This window comes from Staurois parvus, unplaced genomic scaffold (assembly GCF_062004578.1).
Source record: "Staurois parvus isolate SC_StPar_1 unplaced genomic scaffold, SC_StPar_1.0 ptg000701l, whole genome shotgun sequence".
NCBI lineage: Eukaryota > Metazoa > Chordata > Amphibia > Anura > Ranidae > Staurois > Staurois parvus.
The window spans coordinates 2,460,389-2,480,454 of NW_028318497.1; the positions used below are offsets into that span (position 1 = coordinate 2,460,389).

Here is a 20,066-nt window from a genome sequence, read left to right on the forward strand (position 1 = left end):
CACTGGCAAAGGGGGGTAGAGCTTGAGCAGCTATAGGGAGTGGCAGAGAAGTGGGGGTCAGCCTTAAAAGCCCAAAAGGAGTACTCTGCATCTGAAAGCCTGAGGGGGCAAACCACCTGAAGACCATCTTCCCTCTTTTAAAAGTAGCAGTGCACATTCATGCTAAAGGCTTCAGTAAGGATATCTTGCTTCTCACCCCTGTGGGATGACTCAGAATCAGGCTCAACAGGCTTGGTTGTACTCAATCTTGAAGCTAATGGAATAGAAGCCAGGGACACAAGGGCAGGACCAAAGAGACAGTGTACCTCAAAGACCTAGCTGTTTACTGTATACAGCATCTGTATAGACTTAAAACCTGTATGGGACACAAGTTTAGATATTTCGATCAAGCAACCACAACTGAAGTATAGGACTCCGGAAATTTGACCCTTCATGTCCTATAAGAAGAGGGTTTACCCCATTGGTGGAAAAATCTTTCAAAGAAGCCATTCCATTCTGCCACTGTGACAGCTTAAGGTCAGGTAACACAGAATGGAGGGCAGAACCAGCCAGAGAACAGTGGAATTTAAAGAGGTAGTCCAACTGCTGATCAGAAGAATCCTTAATGGCAAGTAGGCCCTCTACTGGTCTAGTGGTTTCACTGTTAAGGTGGATCACTGGTAGACGCACAGTGACTATAGACTATGGTTTCAAAAATTTCCTCTCAAAGAGGAACAGTTCCAACAAAATCTCAGGTGGAGCCCAGTCTGCACAGATGAATACGTAGTTTGCCATTGAAAAGTCAATAGGTTGCTGACTCTGCTTTATTTTCAGTAATGTTTATGCTCTTGTTAAGACGAAGGCAAATACCAGCAGGCATGAAAAGGAAAGCACCCTCTAGACATAAGGCTTATAGACACAGGCACACTAGGTCTAGGCACTAGAATGGGATCTGACAACCACAGTCATCAGAGCTGGGGAGCATAACAAACGTTGCATAGTGTACTCCTGAAGGGTCTAGAAACACAAAACAACTAAAGTACAAGTGAGGGGAGGGACTTTTTCAACTCTAATTTGTGTTTATTGTAGAAGGTGGAGCCAATCGTCTCTCAAACAAGTGGTCCTGAAAGATGATGGGGGAAATGATTAACTACCAAACTATTGCAGAGGCTTGGCACAACCAATCCTATGCAAAGGTGCGAGACAAAATGGACAATTTTATGGTCAAGGAGACTCTATAGCAGTGTTTCTCAACCTTTAATCAGTCAAGGCACCCTTTGAAATTCTGCACAATCTTGAGGCACCCCATTCTAAAATGAAAAAAAAAAAAACCTAAACATACAGTTTTACATAACAGCAACATCCACGCGTGTAGGACACCCATTATTAGAGGTGATTTATTCTTTCAAAGCAAATGAACCTTTGTACACTGGTGCGGAGTAGTATTCCAATGTTTTTCTGCTTCAGTTTCTCTCCTTCACTCAGATGATGTGACCCCAGTGCTGATAGAGAGGAGCAGAGTAGGGGCAAACAAGGATGCTGTGCTTGCACTAAATGTCCTCTTTATCCAACCACCTCGCCAATGGTTTTTTGGACACTGGTGGCTAGGAGGTTGCAGTAGTGCAATCTAGTGCAGTAGTGGCTTTGTGTTACTAAAAGGCAGGCTGATTTAATCACTGGCTTGGGTGCAATTTGTAGGCATTTTGCCAAGGCACCTCTGAAGACACTTGAAGTCACCCTGGTTGAAAAAGGCTGCTATATAGCATTCTCTCAAACAAGAAAATTTTCTGCATATTAAAACTCCTTGGATCTCTCATGCACACCCAGGACTGGAATTGATATTAACACCACAACTTCAATTGCCACATTTTTTTTTTAAATTCTAGAACATGCAAATACATATCTAAATAAAGCTTGATATATACATGCACACAGCCTGGTCTGAGCTCCAGCAAATACCCCTCCATCTTTATTCTCTACTTTCAACCCATTACAAAACTCCTCAGTCTTCTATGATGCTGAGACACACTAAAAGACCCATACCAATGTCCTTCTTCAAACAACTACAATAAAATAATAGTAAAAAAACCAAAAAACCTCAGTTGTCCATATTATCAGCGACAGCACTACTTACACTTCAACGTAAGGTAAGGAATGGAAATTGCCTTGATACTTAACTATCAAAATACTTCTAATACTGATGGCTATGGAGCAAAAAAAGTCAAGGACCCGCTCCACATCTTCTGATGACCAGGTTAACTTTGTTTCTCGGTGAGCCTGGGGGAATCAAGATGCAGTTCACTGATCTCATCTGGGATGAAGGGCCCTGCATTAGAACTTTAGGGGTAAATTGTGTCAAACCCCAGCTGGGTCCATCTCTTCCCAGTCTTCACTCTCTGGGAGGCAGAGGTGGAATCAGTGGTATAAGACCACTGTGACTGAAATCATAGAGCAGTTCTCAGTTCCTTTATGAAGGTAATGTAATTAAAAAGTTCACCTTTACAGAAAATCTGTAAGTTGATCTAACACTGTACTACCTCTTGGACCTGTACCCACAATGGCTGAACCCATGCAGTGAGTAAATTGCAAACACAATGGTTACCGTGCGGTGTCACTCCAAAAAACATTGCTACTGCCGCAACCACCGCTGGCTTCATGACGCATCGTGACGTCATCCAAAGCCCTGACCCGTTTCATCACTCGTCACGTTACTTTCTCAAGGGGAATGTAATTACGGGCATACATTGACAGTAGAGGCTGATTACACTTGGTGCGACTGGGCACCCTTCACATGTGAATGCGCATTTTATTTGTTTAGAGTTAATAAAATGTTTTAAAGTTTACGCACTATCTGGAGTCTTTTCTTTAAGAGGTGAAATGATGGATGAAGGTAAATTCCAGAGAAGTTGTGATTCAAGACGATGTGTCCTTTCAAGACGATGGAAAGCTAGTTACTAGGCAAGTCAACATGACAGGTTGGCAGCGCACACAGCTGGTTCGGGGGACCGGCTTCTCCAGGTAACAACACAGAGCATGTGCGGATGCAGTTGCGCAATGGACATGTGTTGGCGCCATGTTTAACAGGGTTGGCGCTCCTTTATGAGAACCATTATATGCCTATGGGATAATCTTGTGCCATAGATTTGTGACCATGTGCAATATTCAACTAGGTGAGATTTTTTATTTTTAATAAGTGGATTATTCCCCACTTTTTTCTATGCGGCTTTTCAAACATTAACATTGTTGGACTGAGTATTCTCATCCTTGATGAAGCAATACTGATTGATATAATATACTAGACATTTTTTTTCTATTATCACTTACCTCAACAATATATATTATGCTTTTTTTTTTTTTTTTTTTTTTTTTTTTTTTTAAGATTAGCACCAGTCTGGTCATAGTATACGCATATATTTTATGCACACACACACACACTTTCCATTCTAGACCCTCAAGACACAGTCCGCTGGACCAAGGGTTGGGGTGTTATAGGGTAGTCCCAATGTGAGGCACTCAGAGCCCAATTAGGTTTGGAGGTTCACCAAGCGGCGATGATGGATGATTTGTTTTTATCTTAAACAACAGGTGTTTTGTACTCGATGGATGGTATGCAATGTTTCCGATATCAAACAACTTAAATAATTCATGTAAATGACGTTTGAGATATGGTTGCTTATGAATGTTAATTATATTGCAGAATACATCTTGCCATCCTCTCTCTACTGTGCACCTTATAAAAGAAAATCTTTTCTGAAACGCATCACGATGAATGGGATATTTACTTAAACCAAGCCCATGACTATATACAGAGTACTCAGCATTGGTTGTTCCATGCATAAAGTATTGTAATTTTTATCCTAGTTTGAAGATTTTCAGTTTCCCATTATCTGGGGGAAACTTGTTTGTTGCTATATAGCTTTGGGGATGTTGGCAAGGACTTAGTGGTTCTTTCTGGTGGAACTACTTATAGGCAAGAAAACTTGTTTAAAAAAAAAAAAAAAATTCAGAAACTCTGATTAAAGTCTGTTAGGGCCAAAATGAAACCACTCTGTCCTGAAAAAACCTGGTGTGGACACTATGCCCAGGTATGAACAAGGACCACTGAATATAATGGAAATTCTAGTGTGGAGTGTTAAAGCACTTCAAATCGCTCTTCATTTCTCCCAGATGTGAATAGAGTCTCACTTAATTCTCAACTGTATTCGCTGCATGCATAAAAATCCATTATGCTTCAGCTATCCAAAATGAGCCATATTCGGTCCTAAATAAGCCAGATACAGTGCCTTGAAAAATTATTCATAGCCCTTGAAATTTTCCACATTTTGTCATGTTACAACCAAAAAATGTAAATGTATTTTATTGGGATTTTATGTGATAGACCAACACAAAGTGGCACATAATAAGTGGAAGGAAAATGATAAATGTTTTTTTTACTCATAAATATCTGAAAAGTGTGCCGTGCACTTGTATTCAGCCCGAGTCAATACTTTGTAGAACCACCTTTCACTGCAATTACAGCTACAAGTCTTTTTGGGTAGATCTCTACCAGCTTTGCACATCTAGAGTGAAATATTTGCCCCTTCTTGTTTGCAAAATAGCTCAAGCTCTGTCAGATTGGATGGAGACCGTCTGTAAACAGCAATTTTCAAGTCTTGCCACAGATTCTCAATTGGATTCAGGTCTGGACTTTGACTGAGCCATTCTAACACATGCATATGCTTTGATCCAAACCATTCCATTTTAGCTCTGGCCGTATGCTTAGGGTAGTTGTCCTGCTGGAAGGTGAACCTCCGCCCCAGTCTGAAGTCTTTTGCAGACTAACAGGTTTTCTTCTAAGAATGCCCTGTGGCTCCATCCATCTTCCCATCAACTCTGACCAGCTTCAATGTCCTTGCTGAAGAAAAGCATCTTCACAACATGATGCTACTACCACATTTCATGGTGAGGATGGTGTGTTCAGGGTGATGTGCAGTGTTAGTTTTCCGGCACACACAGCGTTTTGCTTTTAGGCCAAGTTAAATTTTGGTCTCATCTGACCAGAGCACCTTCTTCCATGTTTGCTGTGTCCCCCAAATGGCTTCTCGCAAACTGCAAATGGGACTTATTATGGCTTTCTTTCAAAAATGGCTTTCTTCTTGCCACTCTTCCATAAAGGCCAGATTTGTGGAGTGCACGATTAATAGTTGTCCTGTAAACAGATTCGCCTACCTGAGCTGTGGACCTCTGCAGCTCCTCTGGAGTTACCAAGGGCCTCTTGTCTGTTTCTCTGATTAATGCTCTCCTTGCCCAGCCTGTCAGTTTAGGTGGATGGCCATGTCTTGGTAGGTTTGCAGTTGTGCCATACTCTTTCCATTTTCCGGTGATGGATTGAACAGTGGCTCCATTTGATGTTCAAAGTTTGGGATATTTTTTTTATACCCTACCCCTGCTTTAAACTTCTCCACAACATTATCCCTGACTTGTGGTATGTTCCTTGGCCTTCATGATGCTGTTTGTTTACTAATGTTCTCCAACAAACCTCTGGAAGACTTCACAGAACAGCTGTATTTATACTGAGATTAAATTACACACAGGTGGACTCTATGTACTAATTAGGTGACTTCTGAAGGCAAGTGGTTCCACTAGATTTTAGTTAGGAATATTAGAGCAAAGGGGGCTGAATAAAAATGCATGCCACACTTTTCAGATATTTCTAAAAAATTTAGAAAACCATTTTTTCATTCTCCATCCACTTCACAATTATGTGCCACTTTGTGTTGGTCTATCACGTAAAATCCCAATAAAATACATTTATGTTTTCGGTTGTAACATGACAAAATGTGGAAAATTTCAAAGGGTATGAATACTTTTTCAAGGCACTGTACATCTCTTCTCTGACCATTTCTTTAACTAGGGCCTGAATTAAATGCCACTACTTGCCACTGACTCACCCTCAGATTACGGGATAGTTGCTGACAAGTTTTAGTAATGAAGTCATATTCCAATCATAACCAAACCAAGCCAGACGGTCACAGAAAAAAGGTAAAAGGCAGTCATCCTGTGATTTATACATATATATATATATATATATATATATATATGGAACATGTTTACATTAAGCACAAACTATGCCGGCTGTAATGGTAATCTGTAAAATGAGTTTTGGAACGCATAGTTTAGGTTTGTATTTTACATGACATTTTTGGCCTAGTCAGTGTAGTCAGTCTCAAAAACATGATACATAAACAGCACTAATACCATTTTTAATACAACATTAAAAAACATACCGCTTTCTGCTGTTCTTTGAATTCTGACCAGATCTTTTCCAGTTCAGGAAGAACTGGAGTTCCTGAAAGCTCCAAAGCTTTGATTATATCTCCTGCATAACGTGCCTGATCTTCTGTGATGAATGTAAAGGCATAGCCCTAGAAAACAACAGCAGGAGTTGCACATTTACTGTTCAGCTCTAGCAAGAACATTTATAAAACATACCAAATAGGACACTACACACAGTACTCATTTCATGTAATGAAAACAAGTTGTTTCATCCAGTAACCAACTGAACTCTTCTGTGGTTTCTTTTAGTTAACCTGCATTGAAAAAAATAGATTTTTTGTACCAACTGTAAAATAAATTTTCTTGGACTTTCACTTCCTCTTCCACTGAGGTACACAATCCTGAACCTTTGAGTAATATTGCCACCTACAGAAGAACTGAACACTGATAAAGAAAACTGTAGGCCCTGCCTAGGGTATAACCCATCCTGCTAGTGGAATTCCTCTAACAGAGGACCAGGCGATGGCCTTGCAAATATGGGAAACAGAGGCCTGACGCCAAAAAGCCCAAGAAGCGTTCACTGCCCTAGTGGAGCAAGTCTTAATTGGAAAGGGGGAACCCAATCCTTAAGATCACAAGCCTAAACAATATTCTGTCTGTGCCATCTAGGAATGGTGGAACTTGAAGTTGGGCCACTTCCTGGGCCTACTGGGATGACAAAAAGGTAACTGGACTTCCTGGAGGCAAAGGAGGGAAATTTCATTTTCATGAACTGAAGCCAGACAGAAGGAGGGAATAGCAATGTCCTGGTTAAGGTAAAAAGTGGAGACTACCTTGGGAAGAAAGTCAGTCCTGAGCCTCAACAACCTTGTCTATGCACAAAAATAAAAATGTTTTTCCAGGATAAAGCTACCAGCTCACTCACTCACCTAGCCGAGCTGATGACCACCAGAAACACAACCTTGTGGGTGTTGCCTTGTTAGGCACATAAACATTTGGATTCACAGTGAGAATGGACCACTTTTTAACAGAACAGTCACTAAGAGGGTACAAAGACAGCAAGCATATAGGAAGAGTAGGACAAACCACCCAGTGTGCTGCACTACACCAAATACATAAAATATTAATGTGCACAATTCAAAAAGATTCCAAGATAATTAATGTGGACATGAACAGCAATATGTATATATACTGAACCCAAAATTATGTATGTATATAAAACATTTAATTGATGGTCCATGCAATAATAAATACATGTGATGAAATGTGAAAATCCTTCTGCCAACACCACGGCAGATCCCTGTGTGAATCACAGCGAGCAAAAGGCTTATAAATGGCTCTCACCTTAAAATACAGACCTTCTAGTTACAAACGGTCTCATAGCACTTGTTCACTTAGCAGCTGGTATCAGCTAAACAACTGGTTCAATGATCTTCTCCTTCACATCAAAGATAATAAAACTGACCAAAAAAGGATACAAAATACAACAAATCGTGCTCTCTGTATGTGAATGTTTATTCCCTGTATTAGAATGATAAAACTGCACTCACGTAACGAAATTAAACAGAGGCTAAACACCGCTAATCAAAGTGGGAAGTAACCTGCAGGCTCATCGTTCCACAGTTCAGTCTGGCTGGCAGCTCCCATTGCTCAAAGATCAGGCTGTTTATTCCATATTGGAATATATTAAAGGCAAGTTTATGGATGAATATAAGCATAAAAAAGAAAGCAGAGTCTGCTTTAAATAAGAAAAGTAGGAACAACAACAGTAACATGCAACAAAAAACACATGAATACAAAAGGCTAAACGTGTGAAGGCCAATAAAGTGACCTTCCGAAGGTTACAGTTGTGCCGTCACAAAAGGGGATATCTTAATTGCAAAGAATAAAATTACAGATGAACTGTATCAGTTGAAATGCAAAGAGGTGGTAAATACTGCCAAGGAGGAAAAACATTGAAACTGCATTCACAAATGGGTCTTTTGAGTCTTGGGCACAGAAGTCCTGACATAATAAAGAAATTAACTGAGAATGACTATGCAAGTGGAATGACAATTAGTCCATGTGATCAAGCAATGAAATGAACCAGCTGTATAAGAAGAAAAATGACAAGAAAAGCCTTTCTAAAGCAGAGTAATAGAAAAGCTAAGAAACCTCTGAACTTCATTCAGATCTTTGCAGTCCAATGGAAAACTTGACTCCAGGAAAGAAAAGGTATTCTCTTACTTTTATAGATGATTACTCCAGTTATACTAAAATAAACTGTGTTAAGAGGGTGATAAGTTGTGTTAAGCTTTATTACAGCAACTCAAGGGGGTAATTCACTAGAGAGGTGTTTAATAAACAGTTTTAACTAAGGTAGGAACCAAATATCTCATCTCTTCACTTTACTGTGTAAGCTCTGTGATAACTACAGTGATAGTATAGGAATGTAAATGTTAAATAAACTGTGTTAGGATCACAAGAGTCTTAACACTAGAGTAAACTTAGTGTTAATCTCCTTGTTTTAACACCAAGTCAGACCAGGTGTTAAAGCCTTTTTTTCAGTGTAGAAGATGAACTTTCACTGTATAGTACCTAGTGACAAAGCTAACAGCTTATTGTGAGCAATAAGTGCTTCAGGACAATGCTGACAGTGCAGGGTATGTGCTCCTCTAGAACCCCAAGTCTGCAGCACTCACATATCATGCATAACTAATGACAGAGCAGAGTGAACATCTATGCTGAAAAACAGGAGAGCAGCAGACCTCAATGACAAAAAAGTGCATATTTTCTATTGCACAAGACCGCTTTCTTAAGCCACCCATACATGGACTGAAATCTGGCTGGTTCAGCAGGGACTGGCTTAAATTCGATCCATATATACTGTAGGCAGGCTGGTTGTACAGAAGTAGAGTGGTAGATCGACTTCTGTACAACCAGCCTGTCAGGTTTTTCCCAATTTATTAGTGATGGCAACTATAGCCTGCCGTACCAATCGGTGTACTCCGACAGAGGGAAAGTGTCCCTACTGTCAGAACACAAGTGCTCAGTGGGAAGGATTCCCCCATTCACACACTTGATGTGTGTGGATGGGGCAATCATGTCACATTTTTGCTCAATTCCCTTGTTGAACAAAAAAAAAAAAAAAAAAACATTGATTAACATATAGCCAGCCTTAGCATGTCTGACACTTGGAAGTTGACAAGTAGGTCAGATAGGTAATCTAAGCCTCGGTTCACACTATGAACTGCAGGTGAATCGAACAGGAACCGCACTGCATTCCTGCGCAATTCACATGTGATTCAGTGTGTTGTGATTTGAGCCCATTCATTTTGAATGGGCTTAAATTGCACCACAACGCACCAATGATGTACATGTCCCATGATTTTGGAAATGCACCGCAGCAGGATAACATGGTCGTTTTGTACCAAGCGATCCGGTGCAGGCACATGCAGAGCATTTGTGACCTGCGCTTGGGATGTAATTAAGATTGCACTGACAAAAAAAGCAAATAGACCGCTAATAATAATAATAACAATAACCTAGACCAGTGGTCGGCAAGCCGCGGCTCGCGAGCCACATGCGGCTCTTTACCCACTCTAATGCGGCTCTTCTGTGTGCCGGGCGCCCGCTCCCCTCCCTCCTCTCGGTCGGCCGCTCCCCTGCCTCCTCTCGGTCGGCCGCTCCCCTGCCTCCTCTCGGTTGGCAGCCCCAAAAGTCCGCGCGGACCTTTTAATCCGGCCCGCGGATGTGGCTGTCAGGATGTGTGTAGGCGGGGCAGCGTGCCGAACGTGAGGGGAGGGGAGCTAGGCTCCTCTCACAGTCCGCCCTGAAGACCCGAACGGCGCGGGAAGACAGCGAGAGGAACGCAAAAGGTAAGTGAATTGACACGGGGGACTTGGCTTACTAGAAGGGGGGATAGTACTGTGGGGGATGAAATACTATATGAGGGATGAAATACTATATGGGGGGATGAAATACTATATGGGGGGATGAAATACTATATGGGGGGATGAAATACTATATGGGGGGATGAAATACTATATGGGGGGATGAATTACTATATGGGGGATGAATTACTATATGGGGGATGAAATACTATATGGGGGGATGAAATACTATATGGGGGATGAATTACTATGGGGGATGAATTACTATGGGGGATGAAATACTATATGGGGGGATGAAATACTATATGGGGGATGAATTACTATATGGGGGGATGAAATACTTTATGAGGGATGAAATACTATATGAGGGATGAAATACTATATGAGGGATGAAATACTATATGAGGGATGAAATACTATATGAGGGATGAAATACTATATGGGGGGATGAAATACTATATGAGGGATGAAATACTATATGAGGGATGAAATACTATATGAGGGATGAATTACTATATGAGGGATGAATTACTATATGAGGGATGAATTACTATATGAGGGATGAAATACTATATGAGGGATGAATTACTATATGGGGGGATGAAATACTATATGAGGGATGAAATACTATATGGGGGGATGAAATACTATATGGGGGGATGAAATACTATATGGGGGGATGAAATACTATATGAGGGATGAAATACTATATGAGGGATGAAATACTATATGAGGGATGAATTACTATATGGGGGATGAATTACTATATGGGGGATGAATTACTATATGGGGGATGAAATACTATATGGGGGATGAATTACTATATGGGGGATGAAATACTATATGGGGGGATGAAATACTATATGGGGGGATGAAATACTATATGGGGGGATGAAATACTATATGAGGGATGAAATACTATACGGGGGATGAAATACTATACGGGGGATGAAATACTATACGAGGGAAGAAATACTATACGGGGGATGAATTGCTATGGGGGATGAATTGCTATGGGGGATGAATTACTATGGGGGATGAATTACTATATGGGGGATGACATACTATGGGGGATGAATTACTATATGGGGGATGAATTACTATATGGGGGATGAATTACTATATGGGGGATGAATTACTATGGGGGATGAATTACGATGGGGGATGAATTACTATGGGGGATGAATTACTATATGGGGGATGAATTACTATGGGGGATGAATTACACTATGGGGGATGAATTACTATATGGGGGATGAATTACTATATGGGGGATGAATTACTATATGGGGGATGAATTACTATGGGGGATGAATTACTATATGGGATATGTATTTTCAGTTTTAAAAATGTGGCTCTCAAAATAAATTTCAATCATGGTTTTGGCGAGATTTGGCTCAGTTGAAAAAAAAGGTTGCCCACCACTGACCTAGACTAACTATACTCACTTACTTTCAGTTGTTCCTAAGTGACAAATCGGCCTCTTCCTGTTGCTCTGTTCTTTGTAACACAAGATGGGCTGTAAGACTTTATTCATACCTTTGAAGTTCTGCGAGCTGCGTTTGCGCGGGCACGGCATCCCATTCATTTGAATGGGCTGCAGTGCCTGCATTTCATACAGGATAAGATTTTCTGCATCTTTTTTAAAATGCCACTGCACAGGGAACTTCCCATACTTTCCCACACCTGCAAACACACGTTTGTAGATGCATGGGGTGCTATTAAGAGTGAATGTCAGTCCTGCGCGTCTGTTAAGAGCAGCGCGTTATGGCTGTGTGTGGTTGCGGGTGAGGGAACAGGTGCCCACAAGCACCTGTGTAGGTGTGAAACTAGCTTAAAAGAGAAAAATAAACGTGACTGGAGATGACAGCAGTTAGGTAGAAGTGAGATGGATGGCAGGGGAATATTTAAAAAATAAATATATAAATATATATATACATATTTTTTTTCCTCTGCATATATACTTTATTTTAATAAAGGTGTGTATATGCCTAAAATTGTTTTATTCTCTTTTAACCGCATAACTCAGTTTTAAGTATTAACCTATGATCCTTTAGGGTGGAAGATGACAGGGGAAGAGTAGATTAAGAAAAAATATATATACACACACAGTATATATACACACACCTTTACAATATCAGTAAGGATGTGCACGTGCTTTTACATGTGTTTACTTTTTATTTTTAAAACAGTTCGGAGGAATAACCTATGATTCTTTAACCACTTGCCCTCCAGAGGATTTACACCCCTTCTTGACCAGGAATATTTTTGCTATTCGGAGCTGCGCTATTTCAACTGGTAATTGCACGGTCATGCAATGTTGTACCCAAACAAAATTTATGTACTTTTTTCATACAAATAGAGCTTTCGTTCGGTAGTATTTGATCACCTGTGCCCCCCCTTTTTTTTAATGCGCTATAAACAATAAAAGACTGAATTAAAAAAAAGATACATAAAAATTCTATAGTAAACTCAAAGTCGGTCATAAATTTAGGCCAAAGTGTATTCTGCTATATGTCTTTTGTAGAAAAAAAAATCCCAACATGTGTATATTAATTCCTTTGTGTGAAAGTTATAGCGTCTACAAACTATGGTATAGATCAGGGGTGGGCAAATTTTTGACTTGAGGGCCGCAATGGGTTCATATATTGGACCCAGGGGCCGGACCAAGAGTAGATGAATGATGTGTATGGGTCATCCATAGTAAGTATAGTAATATTCCCCCATAGTAAGCATAGTAATTCATCCCCCATATAGTAATTCATCCCCCGTATAGTAATTCATCCCCCATATAGTAATTCATCCCCCATATACTAATTCATCCCCCATATACTAATTCATCCCCCATAGTAATTCATCCCCCATAGTAATTCATCCCCCATATAGTAATTCATCCCCCATATAGTAATTCATCCCCCATAGTAATTCATCCCCCATATAGTAATTCATCCCCATATAGTAATTCACCCCCCCTATAGTAATTCATCCCCCCTATAGTAATTCATCCCCCCATAGTAATTCATCCCCCCATAGTAATTCATCCCCCCATATAGTAATTCATCCCCCCATATAGTAATTCATCCCCCATAGTAATACATCCCCCATAGTAATTCATCCCCCATATAGTAATTCATCCCCATATAGTAATTCATCCCCCCTATAGTAATTCATTTCCCATATTAATTCATCCCCCATATTAAGTCCCCAAGTCCCCCCTGTGTCAATTCACTTACCGCGCCGTTCCGGTGTAGCATGAAAATCTGTCTCCTATGAGGATCTGTCCCCCTCGACGTATCTGCGCATGTGCCAGTTTCAGGCATTAGCAGCCGATCGGCGATCTCCGGCACATGCGCAGATACGTCGAGGGGGACAGATCCTCATAGGAGACAGATTTTCATGCTACACCGGTCTTCAGGGCGGACTGTGAGAGGAGCCTAGCGGGAGTCTAGCTCCGCGGGCCAGATTAAAAGGTCCGCCGGGCCGTAGTTTGCCCATTGCTGGTATAGATACTGCAATTTACGCCATTTTTTGCTACACAGCGCTCCGCTAGTTTAACTGATAATTGTGCTGTCATGGAATACTGTACATAAATTACATTTATGTCTTTTCTCACAGAAATAGAGCTTTCTTTTGGTGGTATTTGATCACCTCCGGGTTTTTTTTTTTTGTGCTATCAAAAAGAGACCAAAAATTATGAAAAGAAAAATATTTTCTCATTTCCGTCATAAAAAATATCCAATAAACTTAAATTTCGTCATAAATTTAGGCCAAATGTATTTTGCTATATGTCTTTGGTAAAACAAAAATCCCAATAACTGCATATTAATTGGTTTGTGTGAAAGTTATAGCATCTACAAACTATGGTATAGATACTGGAATTTACACAACTTTTACTTTCAGACTGCCTACCATATTTCTTCAGGTGCTAAAATACCAGGGCAGTACAAACACCCCCAATTTACCCCTTTTCAGAAAGTAGACACCCTAAGCTATCTGCTGAGAGGCATGTTGAGTCCATGGAAGATTTATTTCCACAAGTTTTTGGAAAATGACAGAAAATGTTTTTATTTATTTTTTTACACAAAGTTGTCACTTAAATGATATATTGCTCACACGTCATGGGAGTAATTCCACATATACCCATGAGATGTGTGAGCAATAAATCATTTATGTGACAATTTTGTATAAAAAAAAAAATATATTTTGTCAGTTTCTAAAAACTTGGGGGGGGGGGGGGTGCTTAACTTTTTCTTTTTTAGTTACATTTTTGTTTTTATTATTTTTACATGGTCTTTCTTTTTTTACATTTTTTGATCACTTTTCTTGCTATCACAGGGAATGTAAACATCCCGAGACTGCAATAGGCACTGACAGGTATTCTTTTTTGAGAAATCTAGGGTCTATTCGGCATATATGCTCTTTTTTAACTGCAGATGAAAAATCTCATCCAACAGCGCTGCACACACTACGTAAATTCACAGGGCAAGACCCGTTGTCAAAATAAACAAGTCGGTGCTGCAGCTGAATGACATTCCTGCAAAGAAAACCGCAATGGTTAACAATAAAAAAGTAATAAAACAGTAACAGTAAAACCGTAACAGTATAACAGTAACTGGACCAAAAAAAAAAAAATACTATTTTTGGTTTTTAAAATGTAACTTTTTTTTTTTTATTTTAACTGTAACAAGCAGATATTAGGGTCTCTCAAAATGGTTTTTTTTTTTTTTTTTTTAACTTTAACTTTTTAAAACAGATTGTAGGGTCTCTCAAAGTGCGATAGCCAGTTTCCTGACTACCTAACATCTTTCAAGACCCTGTGCAAATATCTGTCCTGAACTGTGCTGTACCCTATACTAATAGTTCGCTAGTGTATGGTAGTGACGGAACCAGTCCTTGAGGCAGAGACCAGGTTGACCAGGACAGGAGGGACAAACAAAGCGGGTTTCAGGCCTAATTCCGTGTCTGCTACAGACGCAACATCTATTTTGGGGTGTCCTTTGGGTTTGGGTACTAAGAATGGCATCAGGAAAAGGCCTCTCATGCAGCCAGCTAACTGCATCTGGGTTGGGGGTTTGGGCCAGAGCACCTTCTGGATACAAAAGGGTTGTGATGATCTCTTCCTAGAATTTTAGGAAGGATCCACTACGTCCAGTTGCTTTGCAAAGCACAAAAGCGTTATATAGAGCCAATTGAAATAAATAGACAGACACTTTTTTGTACCGGTGTCTGGCTTTTCAGGAAACGAAGTACAGATTCATCATCTGGTCCACCCCACCCATGTTAAGGTTATAGTCGTGGACACAGAGGGGCTTCTCAACACCAGCTGTCGTGGCAATTTGGATGGTCGTGTCTGCGTCAATGGTAGATAGGACATAAATTCATTTCATCAAGCAGGCTTTGTTCCCCTTTTTAAGATGGGTATTTACAAGCCGTTGGGGGAAGCCCCGGCAATTAAGTCGCATTGTGCCACATGCGCCAATTCCAAGATTGTACAGATCTCTAATTAATGGCATGCTGGAATTAAAATTGTCCATGTATAAGTGGTACCCCATATGGAAAAAGGATGACAAGTCTCAAACTATCTTGCCACTGCTTCACATGTAGTCTGGGTATCTGGAGTGCTCCACGTGAATCTGAAACTTATATGTATAGCCTGCTGCCCTCTCACAGGTCTTATACATCTTATACCCCATATCTGGCATGCTTGCTGGGGAGAAATAGAATGCAAGGCGGCCAGATAAACTGAGGGACTCAACAACACAAATATTTTGCTAGGGAGTATAGACATCTGCAAATTTTTGGTTAAGGGGATTTACGAGGGGCCGAATTTTGTGGAGTCTGTCAAATTCAGAGTCACCCTGAGGACAACAAAATGTATGGTTGTTGAAATGCATAAATTGCATTATATTCTCATATATATGCCTGGCCATGGTAGCAGAGAACATGGGCATATGATGAATCGGGTCTGTGGATCAATACAACCATGCTGAGGGGGTTAGGCCCAAAAAAACTTTAAATTCAGAAACCGTAATAGGTTTCCATGCAAATGGTCTGGCAATGTTAGAAATGGGTTGGCGGCGATAAACTGTTGTGCATATAAATTGCTTTGATCCACAATCAATGCATACAGATCTTTCGTGAAAGTCAGCTTCAAAAAATCAAGAGGAGTAATTAAATCTGCTGTTTCCACCTGAATTCTGGGTTTGGCAGTGAATGGGGGAGGTAAAGAATTTGTGGGCTGCCAATCAGGATTTGCAAGCACACTATGGGATATACATGGACCTGTGTGGTGGTTGCGGGACACTACTTGTGCTAGCCACCGGCACCAGCTTGTATTGGACTCGCCACATCAAGTGATACTGCAGTGCTGGTATGCATAATACCACGATGTACTGGTGATCGCCAGTTAACTATAGGGTTGAGCGGCACTATTATTGGCACTCTGCTGCATATGAGAATCATCATGCAATTTTAACATCTCAGCAACCTGGGAACGGGGTCAGGTACACCTGACTTTAGCAGGGAACTCTTCTCCATAGTTTGAGCTGTCAGGGTGCTGCTCCAGTCTACAGGTTCGTATTCTGAGCTTGATTCTATCAGTGAGGCTTCCCCTCGCTCTCATCTGACATATTCAGAATCCTGTAGGCCTCTTCACTACCTTTTGTTGGACATTTCCACCACTAAATTTATAAATACCTAGTGCGACTCATGGGAAAAAGAGCACTTGGCTGTCAGGGACTGCTTGAGCCGCTACAAAAAAATATACCTGCAAGTGCAAGCAGAGATCCAGCTTAATTCTGCAAACACTGTGGTTTTTGTGTGCAATGTATCAAGTAACAGTGAACTATTCACACTGTACTTGCTGTGAGAGAAGGAGGGAGGGGGTTAAGCGTAGGGGCTAAACAGAGGTGCTGGTAGGTGCCGGGGCTGATCCCGCTAATGCAGCGTTTTTGGGGACACTATAATAATGTAAACAGAGTGAATCTGGATAAGTCACTACTTTATTGCTCACGGTTTGCTGAAGTGCAAGGGATCTCACCGCCTCTGTATTATTCATTCTGTGTTAACACCTTTTGTAGTGTTTCATGAATATTCCATCAAGAGTCAGTCAAATCATCAGATATCAAGAGGGGCAGCACTGACATAAGGAGGCAATGCCTTCTCTATCAAGAGGTCCACAGAGAAAAAGTGCAGAACAAGGCTGCTTGTACACAGCACGAATCCTACATGCTGTTCTTGAAGTAGTAAATAGTACAGAAAATGCAAGAAAAAGTTCACAGGGGTGATTTAAAGTTTGTAAACTTTTTCTTTTCTTAATATTTCTGCATAAAATTGGACCTGAAATGTGACCGCGCTCAGTCCTAAAACTAGATATCTTAAATAAAGGAGTAAAAAGGACTTCTTAGTATATTGGAATAGACTGTCAGATGTTTAAATCATGGAATAGCCCGAAGTGAGTTGTTTGAGGCCATGCCTTAAAGAACAGAAGTTGAAGTTCACTGTTCAAGTCTGATCCTAACAAACAAGGTGTGTAGAACCAACACAGCTTGAAAAAAAGCAGATTTATAAGTTTCAAAGTTATTGATGCTCACCAGGTTGAAAAAGGTTACAAAACCATTTTTAAAGAGTTTAGACTCCACATGTCCACTATCATGCAGATTCTGCACAAATGGAGGAAATACATCGTTAGCCTCCTCCTGATTGGTTGACCAGCAAAGATCACACCAAGAGCAAGATAGGCAATACAAAAGATAATGTCCAAGAACTCCAGGCCTATGTCTAAATAATAAGCATCCTTTGTTTTTTTTTTTTTTTTTTTTTTTTTTAATTTAAATATTTATTAAATTTTTCATAGCAATACAAATACCCAAAAAGGGGAAATACTTCTCATACAGATAAACATTTATAACATTTCTCCCTTTCCCCCGCTAAAAACTCTTTTCTTTCCCATCCCACCACCCCCCCATCCCACCCCCCGTCCCCCTCCCCCCCCTCTGCAGACTCTGGCCCATTCTAGTCTCTCGAGGCTTAATGATTTTTTGCTAACATCCTAGTTTATATTTCCCTATATTTCTCTTTCAATCCTGCTCTTTCCCACTTTTCCCATCTCCTGTAATAGACTCTCATCCTATCTTCCTGCATATGGTATGATCTTTCCATTCTACCTATCTGGTTCACTCTTTTTATCCAGTCCTCCTCCCTCGGAACCTCAGATTTCCGCCAAAACTTGGGTATCAGCCCTTTCGCCGCATTCAAGAAATACCATATACCTGAGTCTTTATATTTATTTACCGATGTCTCCACATTGTGTAGGAGGCACGTCGTTGGGTCTAGCCCTATGTCGATTTCAGTTATTTCTTCAATCAATTTGACTATTCTCTTCCAAAAAATCTGAATTCTTGGACATTCCCACCATATGTGAAACACCGTGCCTATCTCTCCACATCCTCTCCAACACATATTTGAGTTTTCCCCATTCATCTTGTGCTCTACACTCGGAGTAATGTGCCATCGTGTCACACACTTATAATTAATCTCAACCTCTCTCATACTAACATTATCGTGTATCAATCTAAACATTTTTCTCTGTTTATCCTCATCAAACCCAACTCCCATATCCCTTTCCCATTTAGTTATAAAAATTAACTTTGTGTTTGTGTCTAATTCTGTGAGTATTCTGTACACTTTTGATATACCGTGCTTCCCATCCCTTCGTGTCTCCAACAACCTTTCAAACATGTTCCACTCCTGTTTTAATCTCAGGGGTTTCGGTAGATTTCCAATAAAACATTTCAATTGATGATATTTCCACTCATCTATTCTAATAAAAATGTCTCCCTTCTTCTCTATTAAATCTTTAAGTGATCTCAATTCCCCCTCCACCAAAACGTCTCTCAGTTGGGTATCCTCCTTTCTAAACCATCTCCCTGATATCTTATTCTTTCCCGGGGGAAAGAACTCAGTGTTTGTGAGAGGCATTAATATAGAGTTAAATTCCCATTTCATATTTTTGTGTAAATTGTCCCATATCCTTAAAACATTTAAAGTGTAGATACTTGTGCTTTCTTTAATTCCTCTAAACTGTGGTGGAACCCATATCACCTGACTCAATCTGATGCCACTAAGATCATTTTCTATTGTTGCCCAACTTTTCCCCTTATGGTTAAATGTCCAGTCATATATTCTTGCTAAAACCACTGCCTTGTAGTATCTCTTGACATCTGGTAGAGCCAATCCCCCTTTCTCTTTAGTCCTACTCAATGTTTCATATGCAATTCTAGGTTTTTTATTCTTCCATATGTATCTTGTTAACATTTTTTTCATTATCTTAAAGAAGGCCTCTGGAATTTTAATTGGTACCATTTGAAATCTATACAGTATTTTAGGCATAATTACCATTTTAACTAGGTTTATACGTCCTATCCAGGATGGGTTTCCTCCTTCTAGTCTTTTTAAATCTTCCCTGATCTCGTTTATCAAAGAGATATAGTTTAATCTATACAGATGCTTATATGAGGCAGTGAGTTTTATTCCTAGGTATTTTATCTCCTTTTCTCTCCATATAAAGGGGAATTCTTTTTGTAATTTTTCTTTTTCATTCTTTGATATATTAATATTCAGGATCTCTGTTTTCGTTGGATTAATTTTTAGATTTGATAGTTCACCGTACTCCTTCAGGATCTTCATTATATTTGGGAGAGTTATTCGGGGATTCCCCACATAGAACAATAAGTCGTCCGCAAAGGCCGCTACTCTATGTTCTATGGTTTCTATCTGAATTCCCTTCACTGATCCACTGTTCCTTATTGTTGACAACAGAGGTTCGAGTGACAACACATATAGTAAAGGGGACAGTGGGCAGCCCTGTCTTGTACCATTAGTCATTCCAATGGGTTCTGATCTCTCCCCATTTACCGTGATAATTGCAGTGGGCTCTCTATAAAGTTTACTTATCCATTC

The 20,066-nt window shown here is 40.2% G+C and overlaps 1 protein-coding gene across 1 annotated transcript in view; it reads right to left on the minus strand.

The window, feature by feature from the left end:
• DDX46 (DEAD-box helicase 46) overlaps positions 1 to 20,066 on the minus strand; it is a gene marked incomplete at its 5' end in the record, with an annotated part of 198,723 nt that overhangs the window by 36,248 nt on the left and 142,409 nt on the right. Inside the window, one exon of the mRNA XM_089653132.1 lies at positions 6,246 to 6,383. Within this exon, the coding sequence (XP_089509258.1) occupies positions 6,246 to 6,383 (138 nt within the window). The remainder of the gene's footprint in view (positions 1 to 6,245; positions 6,384 to 20,066) is intronic.